General features: G+C 31.8%; 1 protein-coding gene across 2 annotated transcripts in view; it reads right to left on the reverse strand.

Annotated features, from left to right (window-relative positions):
- Positions 1 to 9,072: 9,072 nt before the first annotated feature.
- Positions 9,073 to 17,287, reverse strand: part of LOC145193802 (cleavage and polyadenylation specificity factor subunit 1-like) — a 39,165-nt gene continuing 30,950 nt past the window's right edge. For both annotated transcript variants that reach the window (XM_090069554.1, XM_090069555.1), the window contains 5 exons: positions 16,947 to 16,994; positions 16,492 to 16,638; positions 16,036 to 16,165; positions 9,420 to 9,558; positions 9,073 to 9,236 (listed from right to left, as the gene is read on the reverse strand). In XM_090069554.1, the coding sequence (XP_089925680.1) occupies positions 9,189 to 9,236; positions 9,420 to 9,558; positions 16,036 to 16,165; positions 16,492 to 16,638; positions 16,947 to 16,994 (512 nt within the window). In that variant the 3' untranslated portion in view covers positions 9,073 to 9,188. The remainder of the gene's footprint in view (positions 9,237 to 9,419; positions 9,559 to 16,035; positions 16,166 to 16,491; positions 16,639 to 16,946; positions 16,995 to 17,287) is intronic.

Below are 17,287 nucleotides of genomic sequence, written 5' to 3' on the forward strand. Positions count from 1 at the left end.
CTAAAATTGAAAGGACAGAAGTAAATGAGAAATTCGATTATTTCATTGGTATTGAATTATAAATATCTCCATTCTTATTATGCCAAGCATGTGATTGGCATGGTTAAGTATTTAAATGTTGTGCACATCAAATAAGTTTAGCCATGTATTACGTTATACATGAAAGTCAATATTTTAAGTTTCTTAAGGTACATTTTACATTACATGATTATATAGGCCTCAACACGTTTATAATTTTTTCCTGAATAATTTTGTAGTGCTGATTTACAAAAATCTGATTTTTTTATAGCATTTTGAGTGTTTCAGCGAATTGTGCCTTAAAACTATTGGAGATTTAAATAATCAAAATACTTTTTGAAACAAGTTCACTGACTGAGTCTTGTTTGGGAAGGCTGGTTTATTCGTTGGAACTTTTTCAAAAAGTATTCAAACTTCCTTTTACACGAGATTTGTTTGTATTTTCAGATAAAAAAAGAAATAACTTATATCAATGACTGAAATGGTTTCTCAACGAAGAATAGGTTTGAATCAACGAAGAATTTGGTTTGAATCCTGAACACGCCATTGTTTAATTAAAAAAAATTATATTTTTTGTACTTTAAGTTAAAGTTAGGAGAGCGAGATAAAAACTTATTTAGTTTAACAGATTTGAGAAAATGAGAAATGGAAGGAGGAAACGGTTTGAATTTATATCAACAATAGTTTGGACAGAACTTAAAAATCATGTCAAAGGTTTTTTTCCTCGAGACTCGCTGAAATTACTATTTTCACAATCCATGAATGTTTTTATCAATCTTAACGAATTTATTTGTGAGGCTGTGAAAATACTTGTGTTTGTTTGACTAAAGATTTAAGGAAAAAGCCACAAAATGTTAAGCAGTGCATAAAATGATTTTTAAACGATGTTAAACTGTGACTAAAATAGGAGAACTTTTTGCAGAATACTTTTTTAAACTTTAGTGTACCTAGTAACTCATATGAAAGTCTTTAGAAAGACTCAAAATCTTAGCTCATCATTAATCCCAGAATCAACTATTTCTCTTATTTTGTTACAATATGATCGATATGTACAGTTACGGAAAAAAGTATCCGGACAAACTATTTTTAGGTATAATTCTATATTAAATGAAGGAAACCTCATACTGTTATATATATTTTTGTAGCTCTCTATAAGCTCTATCTAAATGTACCATCAAACATTTACTACACTAAGTAGATGTCCCTTTTGGTAAGAAAAACTAAAATGACTGTGGAAAAAAGTATCCGGACAGTTACTTTCTGCAAATTTTTGGTCAAGATTTTCAATAAAGTTAATGGCATAATATCTTATAAGTATCCTAGTAGCTTAGGATAATATAAGTAAAAATGATAAAAACAATAATTTCTATTTCTATAACATTTAGAACCCATTGACAACCGTTACCATGGTGAAAAGTAAAGAATTGACAGAAGTTGCTAGGAAAGAGATTGAAGTGCTCTCAAAAGAAGGCAAAACGGTTCGAGATATAGCTCAACAGCTTTGTATGCCCAAATCAACTGTTCAAGATACTCTGGGGAGAATTAAAAAGCATGGAGTACTCAAAAGTTTGCCAAGATCTGGACGAAAACGAAAAACAACTCCAAAGATTGATAAAAAAATCCTCACTTTGGTTGAGAATTCCGTGAGACCAAATGCAACAGATATTGCGAATCAACTCAGAGAACTCGAGTTAGTCAATATAAGTCCTCGAACTGTTAGAAATAGGCTGCATGAGTATGATTTACACGGTAGAGCGCTTGCCAAAAAACCGTTATTTACCAAACGACATCTCGCAAAGAGGTTTGCGTTTGCAAAGAAGTATCAAAACTGGACCGTTGATAATTGGAAGAAGGTATTATGGTCAGACAAAACAAAAATATGCCTTAATGGTTCAGATGGTAGACGTTGGACATGGAGAAGACCAGGTGAGTTAAGGCAACAAAAGTATGTTAAATAGGCAATAAAGCATGACAAGTATGTCATGGCCTGGGGATGCTTCAGTTGGAATGGTGTGGGGCGTATTCATGCTATAGAGGATATATTGACTTCTCCTAAGTATGTTAGAATACTTTCAAATCATATGCTACCATCTGCTCGAGAGTTATTCGATGGAGAATTCTTATTCCAGCAAGATGGTGACTCAAAACATACGGCAAAAAATACCAAAGCCTGGCTCCAAAACAAAAATATCGAGGTGTTAGATTGGCCAGCACAAAGTCCAGACTTGAATCCTATAGTAAACCTATGGAAAATAGTCAAGGAAGAAATTTGTAAGCTCATATTGACGAAAAAAGACGATATCGAGGAAGCACTTAGAAAATGCTGGAATTCTAAAGATATAACGAGGTGTAAGAGTCTGGTTGAGTCAATGCCTAAGAGAATTGACGAAGTATTAACTGATAAATGAGGATGGACTAAATGTTAAAGAAATAATTTACAAAAAAAAAAAAAATTTTTTTTGTCCGGATACTTTTTTCCACAGACATTTTAGTTTTTCTTACCAAAAAAGACATCTACCTAGTATAGTAAATGTTTGATGGTACACTTAGATAGAGCTTGTCGAGAGCTACAAAAATATATATAACATTATGAGGTTTCCTTCATTTAGCATAGAATTATACCTAAAAATAGGTTGTCCGGATACTTTTTCCGTAACTGTATATGATGGCAAAAACCTGTGATACGATTTATATTATTATTCATTCCCAGATAGAAATAGTAAGCGAATATTACAACTGACTATTTACTAATTGCTATTTACAGAAACGACTTACTAATTATAGAAATTTAATTCTTTAATTACGTTTTCGAAGACCGGGTTTTTTAAAATATATAATCCGAAAAAAAACGCAAGTTACCACCATGCATTTTTTGATTCCAAAAGTCAGAGAAAGACTTTGCTAGATAAAATGTATGTAAAATTATCTTAAAATTGCTTTGATTGCATTTTACAAGAAATTAAAATTTAGTTCCTTAAAATATTCAAATTTAGTTCCTTAAAATATTCAAACTTAGTTCCTTAAAATATTCAAAGTTTCACTAAAAACATAAACATTGCACTGAATATTAGCTGATTTTCCACGGTTCTTTTTACCAACAGATTTAGATGTTTAATTTTGTTTTCGCTTTTTTCATCTTTAATAGTTTAATGAAATATAATTAAATATTTTTAAACAATATTCAGTCAGAAGTCCATTTTGAAACGGTGAAGTATTGGATGATTTATGAGGTTTTTGTACGCCTGAAGCAGCCTTAATTAAATCATCCTTCGTTTTAGAATCGCTCTAAAAATCAGATGACACACCATGTCATCCAACCAATTGCTCTCCTTCAAACTCAGTTAACATATTTTAAGAACCTGTAATCTTCAGACCTTCATTTTTTTGCTTCTTAATGCTACCTAGTCGTTTTCACAAACTCAGTTTGTGTGTACTCACAAAGGTGGTGCACACTTTTTGTTGGCAGCATTAACTGATAAGATTCCTTCGAAAACTTTTTGCAACATTTTCAAGATAGAACTGCATTCAGGGTCGGACTGGCTTGAAAAAACGGTCCGGGAAATTTGGTCACGGCAGCCCACTTTATTGTATGTTGCATATGTATATATATATATATATATATATATGGGGCGCCGAGAGCAATCACGCCGTCCATGACAGGGATTATGATTAACGCCCTTATTTTTCTAAATTTACTTATATTATATTAGTAAAGGACTTTTTTATTTTTAGGCGCATTATTGTTTATTATTATCTAAAGTATAAAAAAAAAATTAAACTTCCCAGCCTAAATATTGATAAAAATAAATATTTCTAAAGCACTGCTGTAAGTTGGAGTCTAGAAATAATAGACACAATCGCTATTCAATATTGACTAGTATAGCAACTTTTTCATCGTTTGACTAGTCGATGCCAAGACATCAATTATTGCATCGTTATTAATTCTCGGAAGGTCTTTTTCACAAGACATCAGCATGAATGACTGTAAACTTGACTGGCTCATCAAACTTTTTAATCTGTTCAAAATATATTTCAATTTCGAAAATGACCTTTCACAAGCAACTTATGATGAGGATAATGTCAGCACAAATTGGTAAGCCAGAAACAAATTTGAATACGCAAGACTATGCAAGTTAAACCTCTGGAGCACAAAGTAACAACAAACAATACATTTTTTGCAAGATTTGCATTTATTTCTGTGGCTGTCACTGTTTTCCACTTCTGGGATTGTAAAGACAGTTTCAGATTCTTCGGATTTATATTGTTGCATGTTGTCCGAGACAGAGTCAGATACTTTCGTGTCAAATATCAAATTATATTCATCTTCAAGAGTTATTTCGAAACTTTCCGATTTCCTTGCAAAGTCCGATAATTCCGTTTAAAGCTGATCTTTTGTTACACTAGCATCAAACTTTCTGAGCAACCCAAATATCTACTTTTTGAAATCGAAACTCTGACCACGCTTCAGCATTATCTAGCTCATCTAATTCAAAATGTTTGTAATTTCAATAAGGGTAATCATTTTTAGATCTACTAATATCGTATAATAAATCAAATTCTACGTCATCGATAATATTTCCATCTTATGCTATAAAAAGAGCGTCTCTCGTAACTCCCTAACATGTCATCTTTAAATTAAATGTAAAATTTGATGCAAATTTTCTTGTAAGATCGTTTTAATTGTTTATAACACAGTAATTTTTCGGAAGTAATTTTAATTAAAAATAAGTTATGAATAATTAATGATTAAAACGCGCTTGAAGTTTTTAGGTGCTTAACGTTTTTTAAACTTGCAGTGGTAGCACACTTGCTAACGCTTGTACTAGCACCGCCTAAAGATAACGCGCGCATGCTTAAACTCACTATTAATATAATACTACTTTCGATCAGCTCAAGATGGCCGCCAAAATTTATATAATTAGCCGGCAGATGGCCTTTAATTAGATGTAATTAGAGGCCAGAAAAAAAATTATTATATTTTTAGTTAAATTTTAATTTACATTTTATTTGGAAAATAAAATGTAGCCTTACTAAAAATATAATATAATTTTTTATGCCAACCGGCCCACCGGGAATCTTCCGGTATCCCGGCGGCCCAGTCCAAGCCTGACTGCATTGTTGCTTTCTCTACTTCAAAGCTGTCACAATTATCTATGATTGCAGTGAAAATCACTTTAACTACTTTCACTAATCAAAAAGAGTCTTCAAAAAATTTTTTGTCAAATTTTCCTGTTAATATATTGCAAAAAACAGATTTTTTTTTTTTTTTAGCGCAAAAAGCAGATTTTATATTTACATAATATAGACCATATTATGTAAATATAAAATCTGCAACAAGGATGCCATTTATTGCAATACATATGTTTTCCTTATATTCTCATATCTATTCAAAATTGCTCAAACAAATCAATTAGAATGACAATTATGAAGTTGGTGATACACATTGAAAAGGCATAGAGGAAACACGCTTATTACTTAGATGTGTTCTCCATAGATTGTGGTACTAGCAATAGGTCATCTTCAGGTGCTACATTTTTTTTCATTGAGTAGTCAGTAGTTTTATAGAAGCTACTTCAGTTGTTATTGTCACAAAGGATATTAGATTAGAGAACTTAAGAATGATGGAGAGTTGGTTGTTATACTTGCAGGAAACAGCGAATCTGTTCGAAAACGAAATTCAGCAAATAACTTGTATGCTCTAGATTCATACAAGCATATCATTCAGCTAATTGGAAACCTTTATTAGGATTGCGCGGAAAAAACTATTAGCTTGATTGAAAATTTTGTTCACAGTTCTCAAAATGAGGATTTAAAACAAAGCATTATTATTATAGTCAGGGAATATAGAAAACTCAAGGTCGCTGTCTGAACAGGTAAACCTGATAACCAGATCAGAAAGATTATAGCTTACTGAAAACTATAAATTAACTTTTTTTTTTCAAAGATAAAACACAAGTTTATTCGTAAATATAATTTAAACCGTAAATAAAAAATCTGGCATACATACATACATACATACATACATACATACATACATACATACATACATACATACATACATACATACATACATACATACATACATACATACATACATACATACATACATACATACATACATACATACATACATACATACATACATACATACATACATACATACATACATACATACATAAATAGGAAATTAAAAACATCTAAACTTTAAAAGAATCTGCTAATCAAAACTTCGGTTGATTACGGTGATGATTTTTTTTTTTTCACAAGTATTTTCATTGCCTTACAAAATTTCAGTTGAAACCAAACAGGTAGGTTGCCGAAGCCGAAAGTTTCCGTTCACTAAAACAGCTGTAATTCTAGATTTAACCTGGTAAAAGGTGCTAGAACATGATAATTAATTGCGGCTTTTGATTTTCTAAAAATTCAGATTTTCCACCCTGTTTTATGTCATTCTAAAAAACATAAAAATTTTAACGTTCAATGAATTCTTAAAATTTTAAGAATTAATTGAACGTTAAAATTTATGTTTGTCAAAATATATGATAATATTGACGACAATTAAAATCGTAATTAAATTTATATGTAAATCGATTTTGAAAATTTAGAATCGTTAAAAATCCTATAAAAAACCAGTTAGGCATATTTTCAACATTTTATATTAAGGTTTATTTTGTTGGGTAGAAATACAAATATTCAGGCTGTATATTTAAAGTAGAGCATGTGCTAATCCTATTCTAGCATTGAGACAGTGAGGTAAGTTAGGTATTCGAAATTTACGTTTAGACAATCAGAAAAAGGTAAATTACAAGACTAGTGTTGTTATCGGCTTCGACTAAATGTACTAAAAGTCGATTAGTCGAAAGTCATAATAAGTCGACTTTGAAAAAGCGAATAGTTTCCTACTAATTGACTAAAATTCGATTCAGTCAGGTAATCATCCTAACATCGTTATTTCTATTTTTTCACTTGATTTAAATCTAACAAACTTTATTACTTTTGATACTGACCAATTAGTAAAGATATATCTTTATAAGTAGTTTATTTTGTAAAGATAAATTATTTATAAAGATTGAGCTATGCGTAAGAATGTCATTCATAGCGGTTTTTTTAATTCAACCAAAATATCTGAACATTCAACCAAATTTCATGTACCACATAAATTAACTCTTAGTTTACTGTATGTACCACCACTTCATTGTTTGCTTTTTCTCATTATAGTAACCAGTTGATGCTTTTTAAAACAAAATGTTAAGTTAGGTGGTATGGTTAAGGATGCGAAAAAGTTTTTTAAATTTGCCACCCCAAAAAAAGTTTAGCCGCCTCATCTGCCCCCACCTATCTTCCCCACTGTTTTTTATTAATTAAATTCTTTGTTAATTTTTTGCTTTAATTGTTGTGAAAAATGATATAAAATGCCCATCTGTTTTTTTTTTTTCCTTTACTTCGTGATTATAGTTTCCATTTTATTTTGTTTATTCGATTTTAATTCATCAAAGAGATTAGATGTATTAAAATTGAACAAAGAAAATGCTCTTGATAAAACAACAGCATGTGTTATTATAACAGTATTAAATACCACCTAGTTTTTTTGTTTGCTCTCTTAAAGTTCTATTTCTTTCATAGCATCTAAAAAATAACATTAAAGTTTATTATTATAAAAAAAATTTTATTCAAATATTTCGACTTAATCGATTTTTAGTCGATTTTAAAAATGTATGTTGATTTTGGTTGATTTTGAAAAATATATAAGTCGATTTAGTCGACAGTCGAATAATTTCAGTGGTAGCAACACTAGATAAGACACTAGATAAGACACTAGTTTACACCCTATAATATTACATTTCAATATCATTAACAAATTGTGCAATATCAATTACTCCAGAAGCAGTAAACAGAGGCGTGTACAGGAATTTTTTTGGGTAAGTCGCAATATTACCCCTCCCCAAAAATGTTAAATTTTAGCATCCCCCCCCCCCTTCCTCATTGACAAACGCATATATGAGGTAAGACGGCTTAGCAATCGCCCGATATTTTATCGCACATGATGCTAACCATTATCAAGCATCATCGCTTCGCACGCTATCTTTTTTTAGAAGAAAATGATGATAACCATAGTCAGCACCAACGCTTAACAATTACACACGACCTATTCTTATATAAAGCAAAAAAAATTGTCAAAAAAACTGTCTAAATTTTATGTTTAAGAAATGTTTAATAAATACATACCAAACAGGGTGTATGTACTGAGGGAAGTCCGAATTTAATTTTTAATGTTTAAAACCCTTTCTTTCTTTTTATATTGTTAAAAAGCAAGTAATTAAAAAGATACACAGCTTTGTATAATATAATTGGGGATGTCCATTGATATATTTTGATATATGCTTGTTGTTAATTATGGTCTTCTCCTCCTGATGATAAATATCAATAGAATTTGACTAAAACTTTACTCAGGGTGTATATGAAAAGGGAAGTCCGGAATTTGTTCTCTAAAAAATAATAGCTTTTATTTTTTTAAAATTAATAAAAGAAAATATTTAAGAAATGAAGTACTTAATAACTTAATAAAAAAAGGTATGTCCATTTAAGTTTCTTATCAATTTGTTTAAGTCAAAAATTAAAACAACCTCCGTTTAAATATATAAATCGTTTTTTTTAATAAACTTTAGACCGTTCTCGATTTGACAAGCACTGTAATAAAATACCATACCGTAAATCTAACTGTTATCCCGGATTAATAACTTCTTACCATCCGTTCGAACAATTAACCTTGTATAGTTTTGCTATAATTATTTGCTCTGTTTGCTTTTATCTACCAACGCATCATATTTATTCAACAAGTTATTGAAGTTGTGAATATATATATATATATATATATATATATATATATATATATATATATATATATATATATATATATATACATATTTTGGGTATGTCCAGCGACGTGGCAGACATCCCCTAGATACGCCCCTGGTAAACGTATTTCCTCATTTGCAACTCATTTCATAATGTAAATAAAACAAAGGCTCCCGCTTAAAATGCAAAAGAAAACCATGCAAAAAAAAGCAAATATCTTTTTTTATTTTGTACAAGAGATGTTTCGTAGATTATTTACACGGTAGCGTTAAAAATATATTTATCGCATACAACTTGAATTCATCCAATTTACTTTAAAAATGGGCGGTTGCCCTCTCAATATCCATCAGGTCATCTAATATCTAAAAAAGATTTGAAAATTTTTACTTCAAAATTTCTGATGACAGTCTCGAATTAGATTTCTGCAAAATGAGCATGAATCGTGTGTTAGCTGTACTTATTAAACAAATGTTGCGCTACCGACATCGAGTCTATAGACAACAAAACCAACTCGCTTTAAATTTAACCTGATAAAAATTGTTTACCTGACCAGAAGTTGTTCCCATCTTTTTAGCAATATCAAATCGCTCCTGGAAACTAAGTTGTGCATATTTGTCTAGCAGTTGTCCGTCTAAAATGTTTTTATGTGGATTGGTGAGGGTGCGAAGAGGCACATCTAACGCTCTATAAATTATCAAAAAAATAAAAATGGTATAGTAGGATGTCGAACCACTTACATATTTCGAATTATTTAAATTGTCGTCAATATTATAATATATTTTGACAAACATATTAAGAATAGAACACATGAACACAATTATTTCGATGATAATAAAATTGACTTTGAGAATGATGAAAAAAACTAAAACCAAAAATATGGTTCTTTTAACAAAATAAAGTAAAGTGATTATTGCTTATTGCTATAAACACTAATACAGCTTAACTTGAAACATTTTTGACTTATCAATAACTACTGTTTCCACCTCTTAATGTTATTACAGCCTGACAGCGCCGTGGCATACTTTCAATTAGAGATCTAATTGTTTCTTGAGGGATATATTCTCACACGTGGATAAGACTTCACAGCTGCCACAGCTCGTCTAGGCTGTTAGGTGGTGAATGTTGGCTTCTAACACGGCGTCCCATTATGTCTCAAAGATGCTCTATTGGGTTCATACCTGGACTGCAAACTGGACACTTCAAAACTTAAATATAACATTACTTAAGTATTCAGTAACAATATGTTGTTCTGTATGTGGTCTAGCATTATCCTACACAAGAAGGAAACAATCTCCATTGTACGGTGCAAAAGGTGCCATAAAAGGTTTTAAAATGTCTGCTATGTATCATTGAGAGGTCAGACGTCCACCATCAACAATAAAAAGAAGCTTTGAGCGAACTGTTAAACATATTCCGCCCCGTACCATATATATAAAGAAATGCCGGTTCTGGCTCATGAACACTTTTCCATAGTTAAGGATGCTAACGTTGATGCGATGAGTTAACTTTTCTTCAAAAAATATGTTATCTTGAGGGATGAGGTACCCCTAAAGATCTTATCAAAAAATTTCTTACTTTTTTTTCATGTTACCTAAACTTAATGCCTTTTTCAAACCTCAGCGATAGGTCGTGTTTTGTAGTGACCGATGGCAAGTGTGTGAATTCCGTCATCTAAGATAATTCTTTTGTCGTCGTTAGCGCTGAGTGCGACCTTGTTGATTTCTTCAGTGTAAACGTCGTGAAGATGAGATCGGAAAACGTTCATGGTTGCAAGTTGTTCATTTCCGTTCATTAAGCAGTCTTTAAAATGTTGATGCCTTATTTTCTTTTCAACGACTTTCTTTTTGACCCCTTTGCATTTTTTGTGTTCTTGATCATCTATTTCTTCAGGGATGTAGTAGGAGTAGAGCTTGGGTCGAAGTCCAACAAATTGTGTGATTTGTTTACCAGCAGCCTCATCTTTGAACATGCCAATAACCTTTTTATTTAAGCCTACTTTGAAGCCAACGTTTTGAATGGCAGGATGGTCTTTTGGAAATTCGCTCGTGTCAAATTTTTCAAGCACATCATCAGCAATGTCTTTGTAAAAATCTTCTGTTTCAATTTCAAAAAAGAGCGAGTCAGTGTCGGTCATGAGCAGCTTGGCTTTATCGCCATATTTAGGCTTGATGTAGTCGTAATAGAATTCATACATGAGAGTTTTGCTGATGTCGAGGATGCACATTCCTAAAAAAACGGGTTTGTCATAAGTGACTTGTGTTTTCTTCATATGAATCGCAGCTAGGTTTTCATCAAAAATGACGTGTCGTTCATATCGAGTTTGTTTAGTTAATTTTAGGACTTCTTTTCTTGTAGTGACAAGTTTAATATCAACATGTTTTTCGATGTTTTCCATAGTTTTCCCAAAGACGGCATTGTTCATCAATTTAAAAAATTCTTTTTCAGATTCGTTTCGACCTGGTTCTGCTCTCTTTTGGGTGTTGCCATCGATGTACGATTTCATCCAAGGTTCTTCTCTAAAGGTGATTCCTCGATGAATTTTGGTGATGACTAATCCCATTCGTTCATAGAGTTTAAGATTTGTGCGATGGACGACGTATTTTTCTTTATTGTTTAAATTTGGAACGAGTTTGGCTACTTTTCCAATTTTTAATCTTTCAGGAGCCAAAGGGTAGTCGTTATGTAAATCGTGAAGCTCTTCAGGGTAATCTAAATCGACTTCAAGAATGCATGGCATGCTGCGCCAATTTTCAAGCTCATCTTCAGTCATCCATTTGAATCCTCCAACAGGAAGAGGTTGACTCATAGCCCATCCGTAAAGATTGTTAGCGTCTAAATACATGAGGAATTTTGAGGGTTTTGAAGGGTCGTAGTCTGGCATGTATTTGTTATTGCCAGTTCCAAGTCGGTTGGAGATCATGCTTTTTCCGCCGCGTATTCCTTTTTTAACCATGTTGAGCATATCAGGATCGCTTAAAAGTTCAATTTCAGCTTTAGTACTTTTATAACAGGCTTCCATACCGAGTCCAGAACAGGTGTAAAACTGAGCAGGATCAAGATCGTAATTTTTCATGCAAGCGTTTCTGAAATTTTCAATAGCGTCTTCTAGAATTAAGACATCAGACACGTTATAAATTTCTAGGTAATCTCTAAATGTTTTGCATCCAAATACTTTCCAAACGTTTTTCGCATGCGTGTATTCTTCATCAGTGATGCCTTTATCGTCTAGTCTGGAATAAAAGTCTTCTTTTGGAGGCAATTGCGTTTCAGTTAATTTTTCAATCGAGTCCATCCATTCGTAAGGGAAAATACCTTTTTTTCTTATCAAGTCGAACTTTTCCTTTTCAGGATAATATTCCCTAGCGTTTATGCATTGTTCATCGGTTAGATTTTTAGAGAGTTTGTCTAAAGTGTCAGGCATGAACCTATAGCTGTCAAGAAACCTCATTTCTCTTAATACTTCTTTTGGTTCGCCTTTCTTATCGACAGTGTCTCTCAGTTTGATTTTTTTAGAGAAGCTAATATATTTCTCATCATTGTTTGGTATGCAATTGAGCTTTCCACCTAATTTTTTAATAAACAAATGACTGTCATAGGCAGACAAGCAATGTATAAATACGGGAATAAATTTTGGAATTCGATATTTTTTATTGCAAGCATCATGAGCAGCACCACGGTACTTTCCAGTTAAATGACAGTGATCCCACACTTTGTCACCGTTAAGATCCTTTTTGCAAATGTGACATTCGGTTTCAGCTTCAAACTTCTTTTCAACCTCCTCAGTCTTTATTGGCTAATTCTTCCATTCTTTTTGCAGTGAATCAATCTTATCGAAAATCTTTTTAGAGTCTTCTTCAAGACTGGTGATAAACTTTTGAGCCACATCATCCTCTTCGCTTTCTGCTGTGTACTTGACTGGTTTTTTACTTGAGTAAAGATGGAAAAGGAATAAAAATAACCAAATTTGGTTCAGGCTTATTCTTAAAACCTTGGACTGGAAATACTCAAGGTGATGGGCTCTTTGTTAAAACTGGAAATAGACTCTTTGCTAAAACTGGAAAAGGACATGAAATAACAGGAGGTTTCATCGGTGCTCTACTCCCCTTACTCGGTACGCTTGCAAGCACTCTTATTTCTGGTTCTGGTTTACTTCTCGGTCCAAATTCACCCTTCAATAGCATACCCATTTTAGGCTCCATTCTATGAAAATCGCTTGTTAAAAAATTCGGATAAACTTTTTAAGAAATTAAAAAAATGATTGACTTTCAATGGATTGACGTAAAAGGAATTGTTTTACCTAATGAAGCTTTAACTAACTTTCAATTGATAAAGGCTGCTAAACAGTTAAAATTGAAAAACTTTCGAGGAGTTCTTGTAAGAGACGAGTTACCGAAAAAACCGAGAAGAAAAGAATGTGGTATTATCAACACTGGGGATTCGAGCACTGTAGGGTTTCATTGGGTGTGCTGGTATAAAGACGCTGACAAAAAATACAGCTTCGACTCTTATGCTCAGCCTCTTCTTGTTGAGCTGGTCGACTACTTGAAAAGCCCGGTTTATTATAACAGTGAAAGGGTTCAGTTTGGTGACACTTCTTATTGTGGCCATTTGTGTCTTTACGTCTTGAAAAAGTTGGATGATGGTCTTGACTTTCAAAGCATTATTAACACCTTGTGGTAGACTGCTTAATGAACGGAAATGAACAACTTGCAACCATGAACGTTTTCCGATCTCATCTTCACGACGTTTACACTGAAGAAATCAACAAGGTCGCACTCAGCGCTAACGACGACAAAAGAATTATCTTAGATGACGGAATTCACACACTTGCCATCGGTCACTACAAAACACGACCTATCGCTGAGGTTTGAAAAAGGCATTAAGTTTAGGTAACATGAAAAAAAAGTAAGAAATTTTTTGATAAGATCTTTAGGGGTACACCTCATCCCTCAAGATAACATATTTTTTGAAGAAAAGTTAACTCATCGCATCAACGTTAGCATCCTTAACTATGGAAAAGTGTTCATGAGCCAGAACCGGCATTTCCTTATATATTACCATCAATGAGCCGCCTCCATATAAAGTGGTTTCTTGAATGTTACAAGTAAAATATCTTTCATTTGGTCTTCTGTACACTCTTGAGCGGCGATCAGAACTTACATGGCAAAACCTTGACTCATCTGTAAATAAGACCTGTCCCCAATCATGTATTTCCCAATTCATATGCCTCCTTGCAAAAGCCAGTCTGTTTCTTCGGTGGTTTACAGACAATCTGGGACTAGTAGCTGCTGCCCGAGGTCGTAAATTTAAAGCACGAAGTCTTCTTCTTATGGTATCTTGACTATCAGCAGTACCATGAACCTCACCAAGTTGTATTTGGAGACTTCGTGCTGTAGTGAACCGTTCTCTCAGTATTCGAAGCATTAAAAATCGATCCTCCACGGCATTGGTAGCTCGTAGTCTGCTTTGGTCAATTCGTCTAACGTGATCATTGGTCTCTATAAACCTTTGCAGAAGCCTACCGACTGTTGTATGACACACTCCAAATCTTCTACCAAATCGGCAATTTGTTAATTCTTCATTGGACATATTAACAATTGCAACACATTCATCACGACTTAAATTTCGTCGCTGCATTGCGAACAGATGTGTTGCTCAAAAAACAATTGAAAACCAAAAACTTTTCTTTTAGAAGTGAGGTTTAATTACAGCAAAACATACTACTTATGAAAAGCTGCTATTATTTCGAAATTAAAAATGGGAAACGGAATAAAACTTAAAAATGGCGTAACAATTTAGCAACAAAATATTTTAATTTTCTAAGTTACATTCTATCAAATGCAAAAAATCACAGGCAGTTTATTAACTTATTGGATCTTGCTGACAGACCGAGTGACCTGTCGTTTTACTGTGCTGTACGGTGGCTTTCAAGTAGTGTTTTTTTTTTTTTTACAGGCTCATAGAATTATAATAGGCTCATAGAATTATTAGAACCAGCTAATTTTTTTTTTTTTTTTTGATTGAAAAGAAAAAGATATTTGAAAAACTTAATTAATATTTTGTAAGTTCTTTTGTTTTTGACTGATGTAATGCAACATTTTCAATGTCTAAATTTTTTTTTTAGGGAAAAAATCTCTGATCTTGCTCAGATTACTTTTAGTTTTCAAAAAAAATACCGTTTTTTTAGAGAGATCTAACTTTAAAAACCTTAAATTATTTTCCTTAAATGAAGAAGATGAATATTTCTAACTCTTTAATTTGATGTGATTATTGAATTTTTGGAAGATAGTAACTGATGTTAAGTATGCTCAACTGAAAAAGATTATTGTAAGATTTATTTAAATTTTTGGTTCAACATACACATGTGAATCTTTTATTTGTACTATGAGATTTGTCAAATCATATCATGCAAATCTAACCAGTGGGCATTTATCAGATTTACAAAGAGCAGCAACTACAAGCTTGAATCTTAGCGTCTAATGAATTTTTATTAACTGTTCAAATTATTATGCATGAAAAATTCTCTTCAGGTCTAAAGATTTTTTGAACATGTGAATATGTTTTGCACAAATATGTTTTACATTGATACTATTAGAAAAAAATGCTTCTGTTATAATTTCTGAATCTTTGCTGAATGATGAAAAATTAGAAAAAGTTGTTTTATTTGTTGTGATCTTTTTTTTTTTAATTTGTGTTTTAATTTGCATTTCATACGTATAAACAAGCACTGAAAATTCTTTTCAAATATATAGAATTATTAATAGAGAATAATTTTTCAAGAAAAAAACTTTTCATATTTAAGTTGGATTTTCACATCCTATTGCGGTCCTATGGTGGTTGGGAAACTCATAACCGTTTTATTTTAATACTTTTTAAAAAATCTTTTGATCTGTATATGTTTCTTTAAACAATCTTCTACAACTGGTATTCTAGTGTTTGTAGAAGGCTTATACAAGTAAGAAAGCATATTAATAAAATGGCAGTTCCCCTAAAATTTTTTAGAGATTTTTTTAAAGTTACTGGTTTTCATAGGAACTCTTCTATAATTTTTCTCAATGATGTAAACAACTACATTTCAGTTTAACACAAGAATGATAGATAAGGGCATAAAAAATGATTTATTGAGCTAAAAGACATAAAATTTTAAAATTTAAAACTCACCTGAAAGCTTTTGGGTTCAAACCTGCTTTATGAGGTATGCAATCAACTAGTTTATTTTGAAGCATGGTCAACCGACGGAACGGTTTTTCTGATAATGGGAAAAGCATTCCAATGCTTCCGTCCAATGTTGCTGTTATAATTTTAAAAAAATGTATTGGTTTCGATATCAAAACAGGGATGTAAAAATTAGGATAAAATGAAAAGTTTAATTTGATTTGGCATTGATCTAAGAAACTGGCTTAATGGATTACATAGTTTACACTGATAAAAAACTAGAAGTACAAATGGCTTACATTGCTTACACTGGTAAGAAACTAGAGCATATTATTTGATTCATTTAAAACAAGAAAATAACGTCACTATAACTTCTAAAAATCTAAATTCAACTATTTATGAAGATAAAATAGTGGTTCAAGAATTATGGTATAACGTAAATAATTATATAAAATAGCTTACGCATGATAATGAGTTGACGTTGATCAGAAGTCTTGCTTAAACTTTGTTCATCCTGTATTAGCTTTATACGCATCATTGTGTTCACGTGTGAACCTATATTGATATCTGCTTTTTGAAGTAATCTGTGTCCCCCAAAACTTTCAAGTGCTGTAAGACATAATTTTTTATCTTTTAAAATGAATAAAAATTTTAGGTTGGGAAGCGACCCTTGTTGTTTCCAATTCACAAAGCTAACAAACAAATTAGACATATTCAAGTCATTTTTGTTCAACCAGAAAAACGAAATGAATCTTGAACTAATGCCATTATTTCTCACAAGACATTAAAAAAGCACACAGATTTATCGGTTATTCTTAAATATTTTCTAACCATTCTTAGGTAATTAAAGACACTAAATTGAAAAAAACACTAAATTGAAAAAACTTTAATTAGAAAATATATTAAACACAATTTACCTTCTGGTTGGTATGAAAATATAACAATATTTTGCTCAGCATCAGAAACTAAATAAGAAAATTCAGTTGTTAATAAATCTACCAGCAAACAAAAACTATTGTTGAGCTGATATCTAGGGCTGCCAATTCGAACTTTTTTTTAGAAGTTCGAACTTGAACATGTTCGAACTTGAACATGTTCGAACTATTTGGGAAAAAAGTTCGAACATTTTCGAACTTTTTTTAATGTAATAAAGTATTCAAAATAAAAAAGTACAAGTTAAAAACAAAACCGTTTATTTATCTATTCATAAAACTGTTTATTTATAAAAACAAAACTGTTTATTATTGAGACCCGCTTC

Source organism: Hydra viridissima, unplaced genomic scaffold, assembly GCF_058129835.1.
Source record: "Hydra viridissima isolate aposymbiotic clone 2 unplaced genomic scaffold, HvirCarnegie_v1 scaffold_12, whole genome shotgun sequence".
Lineage (NCBI taxonomy): Eukaryota > Metazoa > Cnidaria > Hydrozoa > Anthoathecata > Hydridae > Hydra > Hydra viridissima.